Here is a 22,985-nt window from a genome sequence, read left to right as displayed (position 1 = left end):
CCCCCCAAAAAAAAAAAAAAGAAAAAAAATACAGTTATGCTAATCTAATTTGTAATGTTAATCAATAATTGTACTGTTATTTAGAGCTGAGGATTATATTGGTTCGATTCTGGCAGGTTTCTTATATGATATTACAGAGGGTGTCCCCAGTTACACACTCTGTGGGCAACTGTGTGAAACGGGTTGTGGTCATTGTGACCTCAGTTCTCTTCTTCCAGACTCCAGTCTCTCCCATCAATTCTCTTGGTAAACCCTTATACTCAGAAATGCTTTAGCAGTGGTTAACTTTGATTTCCCCTGCTATAGTTTCCCTTCTTCCCTGTTTTCTGAAGAAACAGTTGGCTTTGATTGCAGGAACTGGTGTGGCTCTTGCAGGAGTATTCTTGTACTCTAGGGTCAAGAGGATAAAGCCAAAGCAGAAAGCAGCTTAAAGTTATAGGAGAGCTAGTGTCTGTAACTACTACAATCAGGAAACAAAATCTTTCCTCATAGTATTTAGCTTAGCTGGGTCAGGTAGAAGACTCTTTGTCTAGTGACTCTAGTCACAATTTTATTCTTTCGCTGCTTCTCTCAAAATTTTTCGTGCGGTGAACAAGCTGGATTTGGAGCCAAAGACTCTTATGTAATTTCAGTTCTTCACTAGTTACTTTGAATGAAGCAAGAGATGATCTACCGATGATATTCTGTTGCCCACTGAGCCATAGGACCAAGGTTTGGGAACTCGGAATCGGAAAGTGATCGGTCAAAGGTCGATACCAATTCGACACCGATCCGGGTCGGTTTCGATTCCAACCGAATCCAATTCCTCAAACCATGCATGGGGGACCCACAGACTGTTAACATGTGGCGGTTCCACTTGATCGTTTGCAGCTTAACCCAGTTGGGCAATGGTAGGACGTGAGTAGGAAACAGATACTATTTTAACCTCTTGGGTTTGGGATTCAGGGTAATCTTGATTACAATCGGAAGTCACTTATGGTATTACAAATTAAGGATGTGAATTTGTAACCGAACCCATTTATCGAAACTGAATTGATCCATTTATATCGAAATCGCAAAACCGTTTAGTAAATGGTGTAGTTATGGTTTCAAGTTTTAGGTCGATTAGTTAAATGGGTCGGATCAGTTTTAACCGCGGAACCTGTTGAATTCAAACTGAATTGAAACCGTTTAAAACCATTTAAACTGATCCGATTAATCCGTATAACAATTAAATAAGGGGCAGTAATCCGTATATCAATTAACAATTAAATTAAGTGTCCATCTTGCTTTGGTATGATATATTGGAATTCAGTTCAAGTTTAGGCTTTAGATCATGAACTTATAATCCATATATGTTACTATGTTATTATGTTCTCATAGATAGGGTGTTTTGGCTAAACCACCTGTCATTTTAATATTTTATGCTGTTTAAGGCTAGATTTGGATGTTGTATGATATTAGTTCTAAATGTTTAAGAATGGCCATGCAAAGAAATAGCACTAGGTTATCAAATTAAGACATACCATCGTTAATATATAATATCTTATTTGTGATTGCCAATTATTTTTTGATAAGCTTATGATCTTCAGTTTAGAGATGGTTGCAAGTTATAACAAATCGATTGTGAACCGTTTTACAAACCGTATGGAATAAATCGAAATCGAAACCATTTAAAATCGTGAAACCGACATCGTTTAGAAACCGTGGAAACCGAAACCGTTTACTAAATGGTCATGGTTTCGGAAAGTGGAACCGTTTAGTAAATGGTGCGGTTATGGTTTTAGTCAGATAAATGTGAACCAAACCGATCCACATCGTTTAAACCAAAATCTAACCGATTAACACCTTTATTACAAATAGATATATACCATTAGGAGTGTAAGTTTGGCCATGATGGCCCAAATCCGCCCTAAGCTCGAACCTTGTCTCATCTGGTTATGAGGGTAAACTTGGCTCAGCCCAGCTTGACCCAATCAGACCCAATTTTAACCATGGTCTATTATTGTGTTTAGCAATAGTGTTAACCTTTCCTTAGTATTTAATATATTTTTAAACCCTAGTTCCGTAACCCCTTTTCTCTTTATAATAAAAAAAACACAAACTCTTGACTGATCCTTCTCCCAAAATTCTCTCTCCTATTTGTCCATCTCAAAGATCATGTTTTTTTTTTCTTCTGGTAATAGTATATTTTGTGAATGTGAATAATGATTCGGGAGTTTATTTGTCACTATACATTGGTTAAGTTTTGTTCTCTATGTTTTCAACCCACACCATGTGCTATACAAGCCACATACTCTTACCAATTGAGCCAAGATGACCAAATGTCTAAAGTATTTCCCCCATTTTCTTTTAGACAGTCTTTGTGTCTCCTATTATGTATTGATATGAACTTTAAATACAATAGCAATCATGAAAAATTAGGCTAAAATTTGGTTTGTCTAATTTCTGGAAATGTGATGATATCAGATGATCAAAAGGTTCATCTTATAACCAATTGACATGCTGCAAATTTATAGATTAGGGGTCAACAAGGGCTTGCCATAGTCTTAACATCTCCCACTTCCCCACTTTGATAAGTATAGGTTTAACATTTGTGACCCTTTGTAGGAAAAAAATAATAATAATAAAATACAGGACCAGCCAGGGTCAATCCGACCAACCTTGAGCCTGACAAGGTTGGGCCTGAGCATGAACTCGGCATGATTAGGTTGGCATGGGTTGAGATTTGGATATTTAGGGTTGGATTGGGTTTTAAGAAACTCCGCCCAACCCGACCCTGCTTCACACCTATATAGCATGGTTTTTAAGTTCATGGTATCAAGATATCGACATAGATCGACCATATTGGTTTGGATCGGATGATTTTACCCCTGTTTTCGTATCGCGTATTAGGGCATCAAAACTGGGACTGAACTGGTTAGGCAGATCGAAATTGACTGAAACCAAACTGAATCGAAATCGTTATGGCCTATCGGATCATGTTTTGAACTGGGGTAGCGCGACTTTGAACTGAAACTGGCCCAAATTGAAAACCAAAATAATCTGACACTGGATCGAACCAAATAAAACCAACACCAAACTATCTAAATGGCTTCATGTTATTTTTCAATTTGGATTTCTTTTTTCATTGAAAACAAAACTCCCAAGTTTTAAAACTACTAGTAAATTATACTCGGTCATCATGTTTCCCAAATTACACACAAGGTCTCTCTATGGGAGTTGCTATGTGACTTCTAAAATTTAAATTTTAAAATGCTTTGGTCTATAATAACATCTTAAAGATAACATCCATGATGTCCTTGACTATAACAACTTCTTGATGCCAATCCTTAGTTCCATCCCATTTCATCCCTATTTCTAATACTTTCCGTCAATCTTAAAGAATGCTAAAGTAAACTTCTGTGATGAAGCAATCATGGAGGTACGACCCATTTTCATCATTCTAACACAAGAAAACCCTCCATCCCTGTGATGATGACTCCCTTTCTTGCTGATGAAGAAAATAAGTAACAGAACTGGATTGAATTGAGACTCTGGGCTTTAGTTTATGCAAGTGGTCCTCCTCAAGAAACAAAAATCAAACCTAATAGCACACCGATAAGGGAAATCGAAATAACCCAGCACTGAATTGAAGCCAAATTAAAATCGAATCGAAAACAGTATCCCTTATTGGATCATGTTTTGGGCTCACTCATTCTCACTTCAAAACCGATAAAATTGAACCAAAACTGACTGATTGGCACTCCTATCGTATAACATTACACCGATATGGGATTGCTCAGTTTAGTTATCGAGCTCTTCATATACGTCAAGGGGGTTACCAAGAATGAAAGAACAAAATTGGATTGATGAAGGTTTGATTATTTAATCATTTTCCAATGGTATTCCATGCTCGTTTAGATAATGACAATCCTAGATTCTAGGTTATGTTTCAGGAAAGATCTGACGTAGTTTATCTTTTTTTGGTAATGATATGGCATATTTTTATTTGTATGTGTCAATATTGACCTGGATTGGTCGTATAGACTGACCAAAAACCATGTCCTATAATGTTTGCCCCTTATAAATCTTGAAAGGCAAGATGACTTTTGTGCACAAGTAGGAAGTCCATCACCACGCCCCCACTTTATTAGGAGTCGGATCCTCTCTAATGGTAGTGGAGGCTCAATGTGCATTTAATAGTCGGGAGGACTCAAGCAGTCACCCCAACACATGGATGCGTATCCTCATGTCCTCCCAACCAGCGAATGCACATTGGGCCTCTGGTGTCATTAGAGAGGATTTTAATCCACCTTTTTTTTTTCCTTGGTGCCACATGGAGGCCGATGTGGTGGTTCTAAACACGTGAAATCTCATAATTTAATTCAATCAAATCCCATCACGTGTATTGATATGCTTTCTAATTTAGATTACCTCGTTTATATTTAGGCATTGCGACCCTTAAATTTTACGCTTTTTGTAGGCATCTTATTTTGTCTTCCTAGAGGTGTGGATAATGATGATGAAGAGATCCCTTGAACATAGTATGTTAGGGAGTGTCAATTGTCATATCTATCGATCTTCTCCACTTCAAGACTTCATACTGTGACTGTCCCATTTTAGTTGGTCCTTATTATCTCATTTATAAACAGTTGGTTAGATATCGATCTTTAATCAGAATATTAATAATTTGATAAAATGAATCTTAAACGAACTAATGACATATTTGTCACTAGATAGGCTTTAAAGTTGTTCCAAATTTTTTAATATAGCAATTTTTATTGTTAAAATCCTTGTCTTAAAAAATAGTTTAAAAATAAGGTTTGCCCACTCTTTCATTTTTCTTAGAAACAATGCCTACATGGGACTCATTTTCAAATTTTTTTTTCAAAGTGATATCTTATTTTACACCCTTCAATATTACTCGGAAAAATACTTCATCGCATTTTGAATCATTAGACTCCTACTGAAAAAAGAATCATTACACTTAAAAGGTTTGAAAGTAATAAAAAAAAAAAAAAATGTTTACTCCATTTGATCCAATCAACCTGCGGTCGAACAAGGCTGTAATCAACTTAAAAGTTAAAACGGGCCAAAGCATAACGGCTAGAAAACGCCAAAGTTTCACAGAGAATTTCTAACAAATGTCATAACATTACTGACAAAGCTTACAGATTCAGTTCAATCCTCACTCCAAACAAAACCAAAACAAAGAAAGACAGTCTACCCCCCCCCCCCCCCCAAAAAAAATAAATTCTATTGTATAATTTATTTCCTTATTCTTCTCGCTGCTTCATTTAGAACCAATGTGCTCAGAGAGCATCTCCAGTAAGTCCAACTCTCTCTTCATCTCACCCTGCAGAGGCAAATCCATAACCAATGGAGTTTCCATCTCCAAACTTGTTGATGTGCCTGGAGGAAATTCATCAAACATGGATTCAAGACTCTTCTCCTCAGGAAACATCATCCTATCTAAATAAATATCTGGGCGATTGCTAATATCATAATTGGAATTGATCCCTTGGTTACTTCCATTATCTGCAACATTTGAAGTTTGAGTTAAGCTGAGGATGTAATCTTGCAGAAGAGAACTAGAACCTGATTTTCTAGGATCTGAACATCGATATTTTCGTTTTGTTAGTTGCCTCCTTTTAGTAGCGTTCCAATGGTTCTTAATTGCATTTTCTGTCCTCCCCTCAAGCTTCTTCGAGATATCGGCCCATTTGTTACCTACTTTTGCATGCTCTTCAATTATAATCTTATCTTCCTCCTCCGTCCATGCACCTTTCTGCAATTAAAAATTACGTAAAAAATACGTTTATGATGTATTATTTATGTATGTATGTATGTATGTACATTATCAATGTATAAACATGTTTCTATATCCATTGAGTGAGATGAAAGTACATGGTGTAAAACTACCAATTTTGGACTTATACGCTTTAATTGCGTAATTATCAATAAAGAATTGACACATATAGATGAACGATTGATGACTCTGATAAGTATATTTTATAGTGCGTGATACAAAAAAAAAAACTAATTTGCATGTAGCAGTGTACAGTGTGTTGGTAATGAATGTATATGTATATATACATGTATGGATATGATTATATGTACTGAAAAACGCATGGATGTGCAGGAAAGCAAAGAGGAAGAGTAAGAAGAAGAACCCTGATGTCTAGCCTTAGATGATTGTGCCATCTTTCCCTGCATTGTTTTCCTATTCTTCCGTTAAAATTTTGAGCAATATGAGACCAATTTTTCACCCCATACTCATCCACCAAGCGTACTAAAAGCCTACACAGAAGGAAATTTGTGATCAATGCTTGCTCTTGAAGAAGAAAGGAGGAAAGAAGGAAGATTTTTTTTTTTTTCTTTTACCTGTCTTCTTCTGTGGTCCACTGCCCTTTGATCAGATTAGCCTTCTTTTGGGCTGTGCTTGTGCTTGTGCTTGTGCTTGTGCTCGGAGTATTTTTTCTAATCATGTCTATCTTCCTACAAAGCCTATTTTCTATAGGAATGCATGAAAATGCCAAGCTAGATGACTCTAGATCTTGAAAATTCAAAGACGAGCTCCTATCTTGGGAAATCAAGGCCTCGGACGCAATTCTAGGGGAAAAATTCATGAATGCCCTATTATGAAAGTTCACCATGGCACCACCTTCTACAAGGGGCATGGGATTGAAGATATTGAAACTCGAAGAAGATCTATTTGCTAGAGTTTCAAACTGATTGAAATAGGGAGAACTGATCCCGAATTTCAAATTTGATGATAAGCCATCAACATGAAACTGATCGATTTGGTGAAAATCTTGGAGATATCCTTTAGATGAAGAAGCATATAAAGGAAACTCGTTTCTGAATCCTGATTTCATATAGTTTTCAGGAAAAATTGTCGACTGGAAAGTGAGATCATCTCTATATTGGGTAGTGAACTCCATGAGAGAGAGATTTGATGAGAGAGCAAAAAAAAACCAAAGAAAACAATTAGAGTGGTTTTGGAGATGTGTGCTGTCTTTGTTTCCATCTTAGTAATTTATAGGGGGAGGGAGTGTCATTCATTCCAGTTGATGATTCATAGCCATTGATTTTTTTGTCTATCAAACGGTTGGAGTTACAAGAGAGTTGTGAGCCCTGTGACTATTAAGCTACTCCCTTCTTAGTACTGTCAAAGGGAGAAAAGGGCAGTGATGAATGCGTCCATCATCACTAGATATTTTAATCTTAGGCGGTGGGGTTGGTGTCTTCGAGTGTCACAAGCTTAAGGACTGAATTTTCATGTGTCGATATCCATTCATTGCGGGACTTGAGATGTGGCGGGGGGTGCTATCCAATGGATATTTTGGGAAGGTATCAAAACCCTATAGGGATTTGTAAACCTTAAGATGGTGGATGAGCTGTCCTCCATGGGTTTAGGGAAACTTTTTTCCCATAGTTAATTATAATACATCGAAATATAATGTTTAGAAAAAACAATTACACGAAACTTTCCATAGAGAATTTGAGAGACAAATTTCATAATGTTACTAACAAAGCCAACAATTTCAATTTTATCATTCTACATCCCCATAGGAATACCAAACCATACTATGACTTCACTTCTAAGACAATATCTATCTAGCTTCTACCTCTTATTCTTCTTTTCTTCACACTAATATAACTTCTTCTTCTCTTTTTTTTCCCCCAAAAAGGACCATTCTAGAATCATTTCTTTAAAACCCCTAATAGGTTTAAAATACATATGAACATATATTTCTTAGTCTGCATGAAAACGAAGCATCGTTTAGATATAACACTTGACTATATTCATCATCTCCGACAAGTCCTTCATTCTCCATCTTCCTTTCACAGTGCATCAGTTATATCCAATGGCCTTTCCATCTCGAAACTTGTCTCTTCAAACAAAGACTGAAGATTATAATTTTCAGGAGACATCAACATATCAAAATAACCAGTTTGTATGTTGGTGTCGATGCATGCATTATTTTCATCTTCTTCAATGTTTGATGTTTCTGTCAAGCTATTAATATAATCTTTTAGGAGAGAACTAGCTTTATTATGTTTTGATGATTGCTTTCTTTTGGTAGAATTCCAATGGTTCTTTATTGAATTGTCTGTTCTCCCATCCAATTTCTTTGCAATTTCAGACCACTTATTTCCTAATTTTGCATGCTCCTCAATTATAATCTTTTCCTCTTCTTCCGTCCATCTATCTTTCTGCAAGTAAAAATGCACTATTGATGTATAAGTATGTATATATCATGTATAAACATGTTTCTAACCATTGGTGAGATGGAAGTACATATATGGTGTAAAACCACCAATTTTGGACTTATATACTTACTAATGAAGAATTGATACGTATAGACGATTTCGGTGCATTTGGTGATTCTAAAAGTACATTCTATAGTGCACGACATAAAAACGAAGCTAATTTGCAAGCAATGATGTATACTGTGTTAATAATTAATGTATTTGTATATATACATGCATGAATATGATTGTCTATGTGTGTATGTACTGGAAATGCATGCGTGAGCTAAATTCAATGAATTCAATATACCGAAAATACAAAGCAAAGAGAAAGAAGGGACAAAGAAGAAGAACCTTGATGCTCGGCTTCAGATGATTGTGCCATCTTTCTCTGCATTGTTTTCCTATTCTTCCTTTCAAATTTTGAGCAATATGAGACCAATTTTTCGGCTCATACTTTTCCACCAAGTACACTAAAAGTCTGCACATAAAAAACTTCATTATCAATGCTTCATCTTGGAGAAAAAAAAAAGTGAAGAAATTTTTTTTTATATAAAACTTAGAACATTTTAAACAAGATAATTCATCATTCATTAAAAAAAAAAAAAACTATTTACGTGTCTTCTTCAGTGGTCCATTGCCCTTTGTTCAGATTGACAGTCGTTTGATCGTTTCTTCTCCTTTTAATTGAAATATTTTTTTTAATCATGCACATCTTCCTATGAAACCTATTTTTTGCGGCAATGCATGTTATCTGAATAGGAGCAAATGCCAAGTTAGGCGACTCTAGTTGTTGAAAATTCAAAGAGGGGTTCCTATCTTCGGCAATCACGACCTCGGGCACGATTCTGGGGGAAAAGTTCATGAACGGCCTATTCTGAAAACTCTCCATGGCACCACCTTCTATAAAGGGCATCAAGTCGGAGATACTGAAATTCGAAAAAGATCTATTTGCTGAAGTTTGGAACTGATTGAAACAGGGATGATCCCGAATTTCGAACTGATTGAAACTGGGATTTACCCAGAATATCGAATTTTGCAATAAGCCATCAATATGAAACTGATCGATTTGGTGGACTTCTTGGAGACTTCCATTAGATGAGCGAGCATCTAAAGGAAAACCGTCTCCGAATCCAAATTTCATGTAATTTTCTGGCAAAATTGTTGGTCGGAAAGTGAGGTCATCACTGTATTTGCGATCAAACTCCATGGGAGATTTGTGACGGAGCAACAGAAGCCTAAGAAAAGGACTAGAGTGAATTTGGAGCTGTGGGCCGTCTTTGTTTCATTCTTGGTAATTTATAAAGGGAGGGGGTGTCATTCATTCCAGTTGTTGATTCATAGTAGTTGATTTTCTTGTCTATCACATGGCTGGAAGTTATAAGATAGTAGTCACTGTTAACTTTTGGCCGTCTTCTTTATACGATCAAGGGGAATAAGGGTAGTAATGATTGCGTCCCTTTGGAAGGTTCTATTTACAGAAATTATTTAACAAGGGATTCTTCGTGATAGCTACACAGATTTTCCTAGTATATTTCAAGGTAATGTACGGTGTACAAAGAGTTAGACTGTGCTAATGTGTGCAGACCAATAGGAGGTCAAGCAAAGACGTCTTCAGCTCATGGAGCAAGGGGCAACATAGCCTTTTCATGCCTGCTTGTGTTTAAGCATAAACACTCGCAAGCAGGTAGCGTTCTTTTTCGCTTCTTATTTTTAATGTAAATTAGGATATATTTAATTAAAACTTCATTGGAAGCTGAGAATAATACCTAAACATGCTTTTACAATGACTTCTTTTTCTAAATGAGTAACTTGATGAAAGCAGAAACTAATAGGACACGAGCCTTGATTTGCTGATGAATTTTTAAGTTTTATATTTTGGAAGCAATTAAGGGCCTTTTGGGATTGGGATGCTCTCCACTGACTCTCCAACCTCTCTCATGTATGTCTGTGGCCTAAGGCCTAATATGCCTATCACTTGGGGTTATGTGTCACATGTGTTGGATTATGTGCATGTGAGAGGTTAGAGGGAGACTGGAGAGGATTCAAATCCCACTTATTGCTACCCCTATTTTCTTTTGAATGAAAATTTTGGTAATTGAATATTCAATTACAATTCATTTTCTAAGGTTTGGTCAATAATCCCTCCACTAAATTGTATTTTCCAATAAATTCAATATTCCACATCAATTTACCAAAAAAAAAAATCTACATCATTTTATGTTAATGGAAATTAATATACATATTAAGATGGGTAAAAGGGTCATTATAGATATGAAAACCTAAAATGGTGGAGAAAATAATAAAAATCATAAACAAATAATGATTTACATGATTAACTAAGATTACAAATCAAACAAATAATCACACCTAATATTGCTTTAAGGACTACTCAAATTGTTTTCAAAGACGATTTTGAAAGAAGTCCTATTAGAAGAATGGCTTACTTTGGTCCTTCTCCTTTGGGCCATTGTACGACATAAAAAGGATTTTTATTTTCTAATTCTATAACATGAACATTCCAATTATGGAAGAGGTGTTGTATTCCATACAATACAATATTTTTTTTGGTATGATAAGAACAGTAATTAATGGGTCAGTAAATTATGCCATCTGGTATAGGAATTAGCTTATGAGTATTTAATTATTAAAGAAAATCTTACCAAAAAAAAAAAAAAATCATTAAAGAGAAAGATATCTGAGAGTGGGTCTAGGTATGGATCTGTTTGACTACCAAACTAGTTTATGGGCATCATTATTTGATCGTGTGATTATTATGCTCACACTTGGACTATCTGAGCGTCTTTTAAGGTGCTCTTTTTTGAGTTGGGACACCAATCCTAATGGCTTTTTTTTTGGTTTTTTGGTAAGAACCCATAATGGCATTATTTATTAGGTGTATCTTCTTTTGATTTCGCTATCCTCTTGTTTTCCAGCCTAAGGAAGGGTACGAAGGTAATTTCAGTTATATTAGATTTCCTTGTAAGGACTAAGGACTGAGTGTCAGACTTGACTGACACTGTCCTGACTCCGGAAGTATTTTTCTTATTTTTGGTAAAATCCTGACTCTTGACGTCATAGATAAAATAAAGAAAACACATTTTACATGTGACCAAGACGGGTGGGTCCAAGGAAAATCTTAGTTAATAGAGGCAAAAGGGTAAACTTACTTTCCATTAATTGGGGTTATTATCCATGGTCAGAATCGAGGAATAAGAGAATGACACGTGTCAGAGATCTCTCTGATTCTCTGCATGGAAGGTGTGAAGGAGCTATGGGAGGTTATTAGTGGGCAAAAATTAAGGAGGCCAATGGAAGGAAAACAAGTGGAAGAAAAAGAAAAGAAAGAAAGGGGTTGGGGAAGGAAGGTAAGGGGTCAGAAGCTGCGGTAAAGGAAGGACTGGTTAGTGAAGGAAATCATGAGGGAGAAAGAGCCGTTGGAACGGCGACGCCGGAGGAGTCGGCATTGGTGACAGTTGGGCGGCGAGTTCTGCTATTGGGTGGAATACCCAGACTGACTCTGACCACCAGAAGCCAAGCTCTCGTTTTACATGTGAGTAAGAGGGTAAGGATAAGGCCTTCCTTAATGCTGGCCCACACCAGAGGTCCCATGGTGCTTATCCTATTTTGCATTTAAGGCATCATAATCCTCTTGTTTACTCGCCTAGGGAAAGGGTAGAAAAGTAATTCAATTATGTTCTTAAATTAGATATTATTAGGAGATAAGGAAGAGAAGAAAGATTCGTGGAGTGGGATTTCAATGCATGAGGTACATGTGAACGAGCATTGGGAGGTGATATTGCCATATTGGTGTGGGAGTAGCGAAGGTGATCAGTGAAGGCAAAACAAGTGGAAGCTAGAGAGGGACAGAGTCAGGAGTTGCAGTTGGGATGAGGCGAAAGAAAGCATGAGAGAGAGAGAGAGAGAGAGAGAGAGAGAGAGAGGGGGGGGGAGGGTGGGTTTGGCGAGGCCGACGGGAACGGGTTCGGTGACAGATGGCGGCGACTGCTGATATTGGAAAATTCCATCTGAGGTTACGACTAGCGGAGGCTCTCCAGAATTTGCAGGGGTCAAGGAGGCTTTAACTGCGTGGAACACCAGGCGGTAGGCGAATGGTGTTTCCATACACAGCTCACAAGCCTTACGATTCACTTGTTGGGGTGTCAATGGGTTAGGTTGAGACGATTTTTAAACTCCGGCCTTGATCGATGTTAATTGAGCTGGGTTAGGTCGGGTTGGTCCTGATTAACACGGTTAGTTTCTAAGTTTAGAAATTTCAAGGTGGGTTTGGGTTTGATTGATCCTAAGGATGTCAATCTGTACCAAAAATCAAAACCAATATCATTACTGGTATCGAATTGTATCGAATTTATTCCATACAGCATCTGTATGAGATTTCTGTATCGAGACACTGTAGAACATGGTAGCGGTATGTGATATGACTTAAAATATACATCAATACCGCATCAAATATTCTAATACCAGACCTGAATTAACCTAATATATCAAATACCAAACCAAACAAATTTGGTACGATAACGGTGAGGTTCTTGTATCAAACCACTTTTCAGTATAGTATCGATAAGGAATATATATGCCTTGCACTATATCGAATAACTATTCAGTGCAATATTGCTTATCAATATACAATATATACGTCTTGTACTATACCAACAAGAGCCGTGTTAGGCCAATGGATTTCTATGAAAAAACACCTGCGCCTTTTGCAATTCCGAGATGGAAACCATTTAGCACCTCTTCCTTTCTTACGAGTTTTTCAAATGAATTTGCTCTGCTAGTCCTTTAGGGTTAAATACCACGGTCCTGCAGGGTTCTTCTTTAAAAGATATTATCATGTATTTTTTTAAGAATTTATCTTCAAAGGACAATACTTCTTCATAACTTTCATAACTTCTTGTTACTACTTGTGGACACACAGGAACAATATCACTTTTAGGAAGGATAAACTGAACCCTCACAAAGTCTTGACACCAGCCTTACAGTGGATTCGTATTGCAAAAAATACAAATCCAACTCTAGAACAACCGTTGAGAAATCTATTTTCAACAAATCAGCAGACCCTAGTGAATACACTATTTTGATTTGCACCATTGCTTTTAGTCTCATTGATAAGATCATCTGTTGGGCTGTGGGTATTATTCACTATAAAACTGAACAGATTCTAGTAACAGATTATTTAATGACAGAAAATCCTTTTGAAGGAGGCGCCAAGACCCTTCTATTCAGAGCACAACACGCGGCAAGTCATGGGTGGAAAGTAATTGAAATCTGGACTGACTCCGAGATAATCCAACCACTCTCTTTTGACCTACAAACTTTCTTTTGGCCCCTTAGTATGGCTTCTAATTTTTTGTCTATGTATAGATCTATGGCTGGAACTATCTGTAATACCACAGCTGAATCAGATATCTCATTTTGCATCCATAGCAGAAGCAACTTTGGCAAACGGTAGATCAACCGCTGCCAATTTTTGTACATGATTAATCTTGTGTAGTCCTCTCTTTTTCTTTACTAAAAAAAAAAAAAAAGTATTCTGTACAATATCGATATGGAGTATACATGCCTTGTACTATACAGAATATTGATATCGTACCTAATTGACACCCTTGATTGACCCCTAGCCATATTTAGAAAGAGAAATGTGAGCATAATAAATTAAGAGAGAATGTTGCGTACCTATGACTAATGCCTTGTCATCTAATTAGTGATGCGCATGAATGGATTAACGAGATAAGCATGTGGCTGATTTATAGTGCTACATACAGGACGCTTTGGCTTGATCGATCTATATGGTATGTTAGGTAGATAGCCAATAACTTATTATAGTCTGTTGTTATAAACCTGTGGTTGATTTGTAGTAGTGCGTCGGGTTGACAACCGGCATTTATTATAATTAGCCATAACTCGTCAATCATTTTGCATGGATCCTTGCACTCGTCCTTAGTTCGAATCTCCATGTAGCTGACCCCATTAGGTTGAGATAAGATTTTTGATGTTGTTGTTGTTTGTTGTTAGGCATGCCACCGGTTTACCTGGAGCTAGCAGTTCAACAAATAAAAGGGATATAAGGAACTTTTCCAAAGAGAGGAGAGAGATAGACAAAGACCTGTGTATACCATCGACATACCCAGCCTTTTCTCATAAATTAATAATACCTTGATGAACTACAAAAATATAGGTGTCACTGTAAAAAAATAAAAATAAAAATAAATAAATAAAAATATAAAAAAATGGTGGTTTTAGTGGTACATATTTGTACATTTCTTAACACAAATATGTAGGATTGGGCTGGGTTGGTTCGGGCTCAGCCCATTGCCTCTCCTCAGACCCAGGCCAGCACCAGCCTCGCCTCAGGCTTCAAAGTCCCAACCCAAACTTACCCTGAGGGCTGTAAAGCTCAGCCTGGCCCAGGCTAGCCAGGCCCGTTTGACACCCCTAACTCTAGGTTTCCTAGCCAAGCTCACTAGGACCCAAATCCTATAAGGTTGGACTGAGGATTGAAGATGACGTAGAAAAAGATGATTTTGGTAGGATTGATTCCATTGTGACCTTCATCAGCTAGTACCTACGGAAATCAAGAAAAAACTAAACCTACGGAAATCAAGAAAAAACTACATCTTCAAAGGCAACAAAGAATCTGCCCAACAAGTGATGGAACCAGCCCTTGCTCATCTTCAAGAATTTAAAGAAGACTTGGCAACTTTATTGTTTTAGAGTCACAGATCACCCAAGCCATGTACAGCAACAAGTCCAACTAAGTGGGAAAAATTCTTCATGGTTTTTTCGAGCTGGTAATGCTGCTTTATCTCTGTTTTCATCAGAGATGATGGAGATAACTTTATTGCAGGTTCTATATATCACAGTAATTCAAGTAGCATCACATTGTATCACATTGTTAGAGATTAATGACGGTATGCTACTTGCTATTAAAACAATAATCTATCATCTGTCACCGAATCTGACAGATCAAGGCGAGGAATCCAATACTTAAAGGCATCCCCATTACCGAGGGTATGTCACTCTAAGCCTCTCCCTTGTTTCCTTGAAACAAATAATCATCCCTCTTACCGAGGATATATTATACTAAAGTCTCTTCTTTTGTTTCTTTACACATATTTGTCCTACAACAAATACAGTAGCCAAAACCCACTGTTGCTTCAAGCTTTCCCTTATGGCCAATTGACTAGTAATGGCTGATGAATGTGGTGCTAGCACCAGACTCAAATAGGGCAAATGACCAGCCCAATCATTGGTGGTGCTAGCACCAGATTCAAAATAGGACAAATGACCAGCCCAATCCTCAATGAAAGGCACAAATCCCACCCCTGTTGATACTTCTCTGTGTGTTCTCATTGATCTCATCCTAGTGTAGGAGCCATGCTCCTGAACATAAAACTCTCCCTTTAAATAATTACACAAGACTAGGGAGGATGCGAGAGGATTTCTTGATTTTACTGTATACAGAAGAACAAGTACACAATATAATATTAGCCGTCATCAAGTTTGTGGGCTACCCACGCCCGTTTCCCGTGCAGTTACACTGAGTAGCTATTTTCAGCTATTACCCAAAAATATATTACCTGGAATCGTCATCTCCAAAAAACCATCAGGAAAGAACCCCAGAGAGAGGCATACAAAACAAAAGGATAAACCCCAGTAGGGTCACATATATATGCCACAGGCATAAGCAACTTTACCCTTAATATGCATTAATATGAGAAAACAAAAAGTGAATCTCACGCTGGTCCGTCATCAGTGGAATTAACTCCAGCCACCAACATCCCTCTCCTCCAAAATCACAACTTCCTCGTCATCGTTTGGAGCAATCATGTCATCCTGCTCTTCATCTTCTTCGCCCCTGAGTGGAGAAGGTTGGACATTACCTCCTCCTTGATGGGGTGATCCCACCCACTGCTGCGCTGGATCATAAGATCCCCTTGTGTTCTCTCTCCCATCAGATAGGGATTGTGAATTTTCACCCCCGAGACTCCGATTGTGTACAGATGATGAATGATCTGGATACACAGATCCTTGTCCATGTGGTGAATCCTTCATTACCGCAATAGAATGTCTCCAAATAGGTGGGGCACCATCATTTCTATCAACACTACCGCTATAGCCTCTGTTAGGGCTCCTGCTACGGCTACGGACACAATGATCACTACTACTTGCAGGATAACTCCTCTCATAACCACCCCATGCATTCACATCATTCCCATCATTGTAATCTCGGTCATTCCTGTTCCAGTGTAACAAATCCATTGTTGATGTCACATGAGCTACCATCCAAGATTATGGAGGAAAAAAGAGTTACCAGGACCAGTCAAACTGGCATGCATACCTGTCACGAAGATCACGGTCATGTCCACGACCTCCTCTCTCTGACCTGCCTGAAGATGGAGGGCCCCCCCTACTACCCCTTCCACCAAAGCCGGAATCATTGTATCCACCACGGCCTCCATCACTCCCACCTGATCCAGAGGACCCCCACTGGCGTCGATACCTGCCCATCCCACCACCGCGTGAAGCCATGTCACGGATCTCTGGTGGAACTCTTTGGTTTGACCCTTCCAAAATCTTTACAAGATCTGATGCGTGCTTTGCGTCCTGTTCACCTAAGAATGTGTAAGCCATTCCAGTGGCACCAGCTCTTCCAGTCCTTCCAATCCTGTGCACATAATCTTCAATTCCAGTGGGGAAGTCGTAGTTTATGACCACCCTAGAAGTTTGTGTTGCAAAAATAAACTTTCATTATCTCTATTGACCACTGCTAGAAAACCAAGAATTCGAACTAATGAAATTAACAAAATACACAATCCACAAATTGGGCATTTCTCTACCTGATATCTTTAACATCCAAGCCTCGAGCAGCAACGTCAGTTGCTACAAGAATAGGAGACCTCCCACTGCGAAATTGGTTCAGAACATTATCCCTCTCGATCTGAGATTTGTCTCCATGAATGGCAGCAGCTCCAAACTGGCGGCCTATAGTACGAGCAAGCTGGTCACACATCTTCTTGGTAGAGCAGAAGACAATGCATTTAGACCCAGGTTCTTGAGAACGCAGTATCTGCTCTAACCGCCTTTGCTTCTCCATGGATGCTACGACTTCAACATACTGTATAACACAAGCAGAATATGTCATTGCAAAACACAATTCATCAGAAAAAGACAACAGTTATAAAGAAGACTCCCAGACCAATATTGAATTCAGCAATGAAGACAAAGGATATGCAATCTACCTATTTGACACCAATATGGCAACAGAGAAATGGTAGTTTGAACCCACCTGAGTGATAGATTTGTTGGCAACAAGCTCATTTATGTTGCCAATGTTAACCTGAACTGGATTAACCAACAAATCTGCCGCAATTTTACGGACCTCCTTTGGCCATGTTGCAGTGTACATGAGAGTTTGTCGACGCGCAGGTATCTCATTAACAATCTTCCGTATTTGAGGTTCAAAACCCATGTCTAGCATACGGTCTGCCTCATCAAGCACCAGGTATGAAACTTGACGTAGACTAACTTTCTTCATTTCCAGAATATCATTCAGACGGCCAGGAGTAGCAACCACGATATCTGCTCCTCGTTCTAGATCCCTAAGCTGGGGACCTTTTGGAGCCCCTCCATATAAACACTTATCCACAAAAAAACATGATAAATAATTTCAGCAGCCAACAAAGAAAGGAAATTACCAACTCCCTAAGGTTCCCTTTGGTTGCAAGGGAAAGGGAAGGGAATGAAATTTTCAAACATAATGAAGAAATTTTGCAATCATTACTCAACATGGTTATGACACTAACTCCAAATCATTCTATATTTGGTTATTAAATTTCACTTTGCTTTGCCTTAAATCCTTGGATTCAAAAAGTAAAATAAAATTAAATCTAAAAATACCAGTAATATCATAAGAAATTTAAGTAGTTTATGAAAAATCATGTGGAGTAATGATTACAAAAACAGTACTACAACATGTCAACAAAAAACTCAGCCTTATCCCAACTTAATGGGGTCAGCTACATGGAGTGCGACCCTTTAATACCAAAAATGAAATCTTTGTTTAGTTAACCCCCCACTTCTACACTTAGCGCAAGAAGCATGGTCCATGAATCCATTGATTCATTGGATAACAGTGTTTCCATCCAAACTATTCCTCTATAAAAGCACCTAATTTCATACTCCTAAATTTTTGGACGCTAAAACTGAGAACGGGAAAAAAGTAACAGGTTGCCAAGAAATCTCTAGAAAATATTATCCCAGCATACCAACTTTGAAGGAAAGTCATAGTTCTGAAAAAAAAGGGGGGGGGGGGGGTTTAAAAAATTACAGAACAACCAAATCAAAATGTGAAGTAACAAACCGTGCATGAGATTCTTGATGATCTGCCAAACTTCACCACTTCATCTAGTATCTGTGTAGCCAATTCCCTAGTTGGTGAGAGTACCAAAACAGTTGGACCCAGCTGAGAATTATTACGGCAGCGTTTAAGATTAACGAACCCTGGAACTAGGTAGCCTAAGGTTTTCCCCGAGCCTGTCTTGGCAATAGCTACAATATCACGACTTTGAAGAGCGATAGGCCATGTCTGGGCCTGAATTGGAGTTGGCACACTGAACCCAGCATTATGTACCTGGAAAAGCACAAACAAGCAACCCCCATGAGGAGAGGCACCGGCTTCAAGTCTACTCTTCTGTTTGTTTTTCATTTTTGGAATTAACCGGAGGACAAGGTAACGCTAGAGAAGCGCTATCCTCCTTACGCAGACGGCTGCCGCTTGCTGATGCAAGCTCGAGCAGGAGAAAGAGGCCTTCTTCTGTTCGGACCAAGTGGCAGACTGAATCATCACCAAGGCAGCCCGGCCACAAACTGAGTGATATGGAAAGCCTTTCCCAATTGGTCCACCATATAAGGGCGCTCCAACTATTGCAAGACAACAAGGGCAGCACAGTGTACGACATTAGCTCCTCCATGGAGCAAATATCGCACCTGCGACAAAAAAGAAAGTAACAGAGGGAAAAATGGATATGAGTCTGAAATTCAACAATGGACCTCCAGCAATTACAAAACTTGCATAAGCAATAAATGTTAGGATATAGAGCTCAGAAAACTTACTAGAGGTTGCAACATATCTGGATGAAGAGTAAAGAAACTATAATAAATGAAATATAAATGATACCTCTCTAAGAATCTCTGCAGGGAAACCACTAGATTCAAATGATGTAAAAGGAGCAGGCACATTAACTCCCTGATAGAAAATTGACAAATAAATAAATATTTAGCAGCAAAGAAACATTAACAGCACTACAGAGCTACAAGTCTAGGGGTAGTTCTGCAAACTAAACCTAGCTATTAGAGAATTTTCCAGTTAGAATTAACACCTTTCTGTTATTCTTAAACAGCCATATTTAAGACAAACATGGCTACATTGTATTTTAGTCATAAGTTTGTAAATACTAAAATAAATGAATACAACAACAATTGAAATCATCATAACAGCAAGTAATATATAGAATTCATTGTTTAAATTTGAATAAATTAGACTGAAGTTCAGATATATTGATGCTGACCTACCCCCCCCACCAAAAAAAAAAAAGGCCATAGAAAAAATTACAGCAAAAGGCGGCGATTGATTGGAAGATCAAAATGAGATACAAAAAACTGCTACAACCAGAAGCATTGAGTATAAAAACCATAGATCCCATCACTATGGCATAGAATATCAAATCTCAAAGCTAATTATTTAAATGAACTCTTGACTTCTTACAGGGTGCCAAGCTCAAATACTCCCCCCCCCCCCCCAACCCCAAAAAAGATCAAATATTCTTCCTCTCCCACCTCCCAAGAAAAATAAAATAAAATTCAAAACCTTAGCTGCAGGTTCTCGTCTAGGCTTGCAGCTTCAAGAACATAAATTGCAGAAATTTTTACTTATTTTAATGAAGAGTCCCTCCCTCTACTGAGAGATGACAAATACATATAGACAATTGACTACATGATACCATGCACAATATAGCAGTAGCTAAATTTAATATAAATGAATGGCTACATGATACCCACAGAAACAGTTATTTCATGTTGTCGGCGATAGGACTCTGCAGATGAACCACTCCCCGTATCTGAAGACCCATGCCCTCTGCTTGATGACTTTGCAGCCTGTGCACTAGGCCCATTCAGGACTTGATGTGAATATACACTGCTACCTTTTGAAATCTGCTATAGAAAATGAAAAAAAAAAAAAGGCAATATTCCTTATATTCAACAAATAAAGAGAAAACACAATACATTGCAAGATGGAATATTTATTAACAAAGAGGGGAGAGGTTTTGTGCACGATCGTGCATGGTGCACGACCATGCACAATCATCAGATGGGGATAAAAGGGTGCAGCGTAGACCCTTATCCCTCATGCAACGGTTGTGTGCAGGGCCATGCATGTACAAAACCTTTTGCCAAACAAATAAGAATAAAATAATTACATTTTAGTTAGTATTTGATATTATCTTTGATGAATATACAAAAATGCTACCAATGAGCTCAATACAGCACAAATTGAATTAGCAGTCAAAAGAATACCTGATGATCCCTTGATCTAGGAGATGTTGCAAGTTTTGACCCACCAATAGCATTTCCATGGTATTGCAGATCTTCTTCACTGCCACTATTATTATGTTGTCCTTGAGAAGATTGCTGAGTCTGGACTGAGGAACTTATAGGGGTCATAGAAGGCTTCTGAGGCACATGCGGGCTGGCATGTGAAGAAGCAACTGGCCTTTCATACTGTGTGACATTGGTCTCTGGATTCCAAAAGTAAAGATACCCAGTGCTACCATCAACAAGACCTCTCCATGGCTTCGGAAGCGTAGGGTCCACCGGTGCATAACGTGGACCACTGGACGGAGCTGTTGCAGATGCAGTTGCAGTCGCAGCCATTGCCAACAATACGATTTGAAAATTACGGAAATACCTAAACAAGCTCTCTCTGAACAAAAGAAATGTTCAGACACCCACTCAATGACCAATTTTACAGAATTTTACAGATAAATAGTCGCACAAAACGATTTAAAAACAAGGAATAAAGCCATCATTTTCACAGGATGGAAATTGCAACTGTTTAAGAAAGACAAAAGCTATCCACAAAACCCCAAACTTTAAGACCATGTTATCAAGGGGAGAGAATGCCAAGTAATAACCAAAGGCCAAAGGTATAACAAAACGAAGACACCAATCGCTACCAGAATAGCTCAGAATTTTTTTATTTTTTAATGGCATATTCTATAAAAGCTTTAGCGAATAAACCATGCAACAAGTGCAATAAAAATAAGGGAAGAAAGGGAGGGAAATCATCCAACCACGTCATACATTAGCAGAACTAAAATGTACACATTTCCAAATCTGCGACCAGGAATTTCCAGAAACAAGATGCCAACAAGAAGACGGAACTGTAGTCCACATAGTAACCCTAAATTATGTAAGAAATTCAGAATGTAAGGTCTAATCATTGAGCCATTTTAATAAATCCCAACGCATAAGAAGATCGGAGTTCCAAAACCCATAAATAACCAATGATAACAACATAAATGATAACAAGAATGGAAATAAAAAAGATGACACTGAACCATATCTAGTGAACTTAAGCTACATTGCTCCAAGTGAACTTGATTTGTTGGCTCCTAGGGTTACGAGAATCAACTAAACATCTCCCTGGTTCTGCAGAGAAATGGCATACCTTCCGTTCTTTCCGATGCAGAACCGTCAGCTTAAGGAATGACAGAGAAGTCCCTCTTTCTCTCTCTCTCTCTTTCTCTCCACCCTTTCCCAAACAGCAGAGCCGCAACGTTCCAGAAAAGTGCGAAACGTCGAATGTTTCCAAGATAATGGCGTCAAGTATATATAGAGGTTGGGGGCCTTTGAGGGATCCAGGTGGGGAAAGGAAGATAGGTTAAATATTTAACCCGATATTATTTTAGTTACACAGTTCACAATTAACTGTGGTTAAATAACCCGACGAACTACCAAAATATCGTCGTTTTCTGTTTTTTTTTTTTTTTTTTTCCAATGATACCAATCCAACAGTGTCTATTTTTTTTCGGTTTTATTGATGGGAAAAAGTACGCAAGGAACGTCCAAACTGTGAAAGATGGGAAAAACCTGCGCTGCTCCCTTTTTTCAGGGATTCAACTTTTCTGTAAGCGTCCATCGCCCACGTAGGTCCATAGGCCCACGTTGGTCCATAGATACCTGGGTGAGCGCCATTTTTAAAAGTGAAGATCTAATACTTTGAGGCATGATGAACAAGGCATCGAAAACCATTGTATCTTTGTTTGGACACATGGTGCTCGCTTAAGTAATTATGGGCAAAACCTGGGCAATGGACGCTCAAGAGAGGAGTCGGATCCCTTTTTTTAGTGAAAGTTGGATCCACCTATATGGTGGTCCAGAGGGGAAATGGACACCCAACCGCCCACTGGCCCAAAAGGGTAGAGTAAAAGGGACTAATGGTGCATGTCATTGCAATTACAAGAGGAATTGATCATCCATGTGTGCACATTGCCCCCTTGACTCATCCTGAATATACTCTCATGCAGCCTTCCATTGGTCTACTGGTCTGATGTTTTATACACCAGACCATTCATATATCGACACAAATCAAATCCAAATTGGTAAGTTTGTTTGATCAATTTTGACTTGGTCTGATCGATTTTGATCTGATATTGATTTTTTTAATGGTCATTCATAAACAAGAG

The 22,985-nt window shown here is 38.3% G+C and overlaps 4 protein-coding genes across 7 annotated transcripts in view; 1 reads left to right on the top strand and 3 right to left on the bottom strand.

Annotated features, from left to right (window-relative positions):
• The window catches only part of LOC122075566 (phosphoenolpyruvate/phosphate translocator 1, chloroplastic-like), a 7,048-nt gene extending 6,369 nt beyond the window's left edge, over positions 1 to 679 (top strand). For all 3 annotated transcript variants that reach the window (XM_042640636.1, XM_042640637.1, XM_042640638.1), the window contains 2 exons: positions 117 to 246; positions 355 to 679. In XM_042640636.1, coding sequence (XP_042496570.1) covers positions 117 to 246; positions 355 to 431 — 207 coding nt within the window. In that variant the 3' untranslated portion in view covers positions 432 to 679. The remainder of the gene's footprint in view (positions 1 to 116; positions 247 to 354) is intronic.
• Positions 680 to 5,057: 4,378 nt separating this feature from the next.
• Positions 5,058 to 7,100, bottom strand: LOC122077301 (transcription repressor MYB4-like). Its single transcript, XM_042643212.1, has 3 exons — positions 6,346 to 7,100; positions 6,135 to 6,261; positions 5,058 to 5,749 (listed from the first exon to the last, which is right to left on the bottom strand). Exons 1-3 carry the CDS (start codon positions 6,903 to 6,905, stop codon positions 5,255 to 5,257), a joined length of 1,182 nt encoding a protein of 393 aa, XP_042499146.1. The 5' UTR covers positions 6,906 to 7,100; the 3' UTR covers positions 5,058 to 5,254.
• A 357-nt stretch (positions 7,101 to 7,457) lies between these two features.
• Positions 7,458 to 9,816, bottom strand: LOC122077302. Its single transcript, XM_042643213.1, has 3 exons — positions 8,835 to 9,816; positions 8,572 to 8,698; positions 7,458 to 8,181 (listed from the first exon to the last, which is right to left on the bottom strand). The coding sequence occupies exons 1-3, from the start codon at positions 9,425 to 9,427 to the stop codon at positions 7,810 to 7,812; spliced, it is 1,092 nt and encodes a 363-aa protein (XP_042499147.1). The 5' UTR covers positions 9,428 to 9,816; the 3' UTR covers positions 7,458 to 7,809.
• Positions 9,817 to 15,662: 5,846 nt separating this feature from the next.
• Positions 15,663 to 22,115, bottom strand: LOC122076656 (ATP-dependent RNA helicase-like protein DB10). Of its 2 annotated transcripts, none has more exons than XM_042642070.1 (9): positions 21,968 to 22,115; positions 20,815 to 21,220; positions 20,299 to 20,454; positions 19,418 to 19,486; positions 18,602 to 18,871; positions 17,528 to 17,878; positions 17,079 to 17,356; positions 16,580 to 16,957; positions 15,663 to 16,477 (listed from the first exon to the last, which is right to left on the bottom strand). In XM_042642070.1, exons 2-9 carry the CDS (start codon positions 21,169 to 21,171, stop codon positions 16,000 to 16,002), a joined length of 2,337 nt encoding a protein of 778 aa, XP_042498004.1. In that variant the 5' UTR covers positions 21,172 to 21,220; positions 21,968 to 22,115; the 3' UTR covers positions 15,663 to 15,999. The 2 variants fall into 2 exon arrangements, with proteins under 2 accessions (XP_042498004.1, XP_042498005.1); XM_042642071.1 differs by having other exon boundaries at positions 20,299 to 20,451.
• Between the last annotated feature and the right edge of the window lie 870 nt (positions 22,116 to 22,985).

This window comes from Macadamia integrifolia, chromosome 4, assembly GCF_013358625.1.
Source record: "Macadamia integrifolia cultivar HAES 741 chromosome 4, SCU_Mint_v3, whole genome shotgun sequence".
NCBI lineage: Eukaryota > Viridiplantae > Streptophyta > Magnoliopsida > Proteales > Proteaceae > Macadamia > Macadamia integrifolia.
This window is presented reverse-complemented; position numbering and strand designations above follow the sequence as displayed.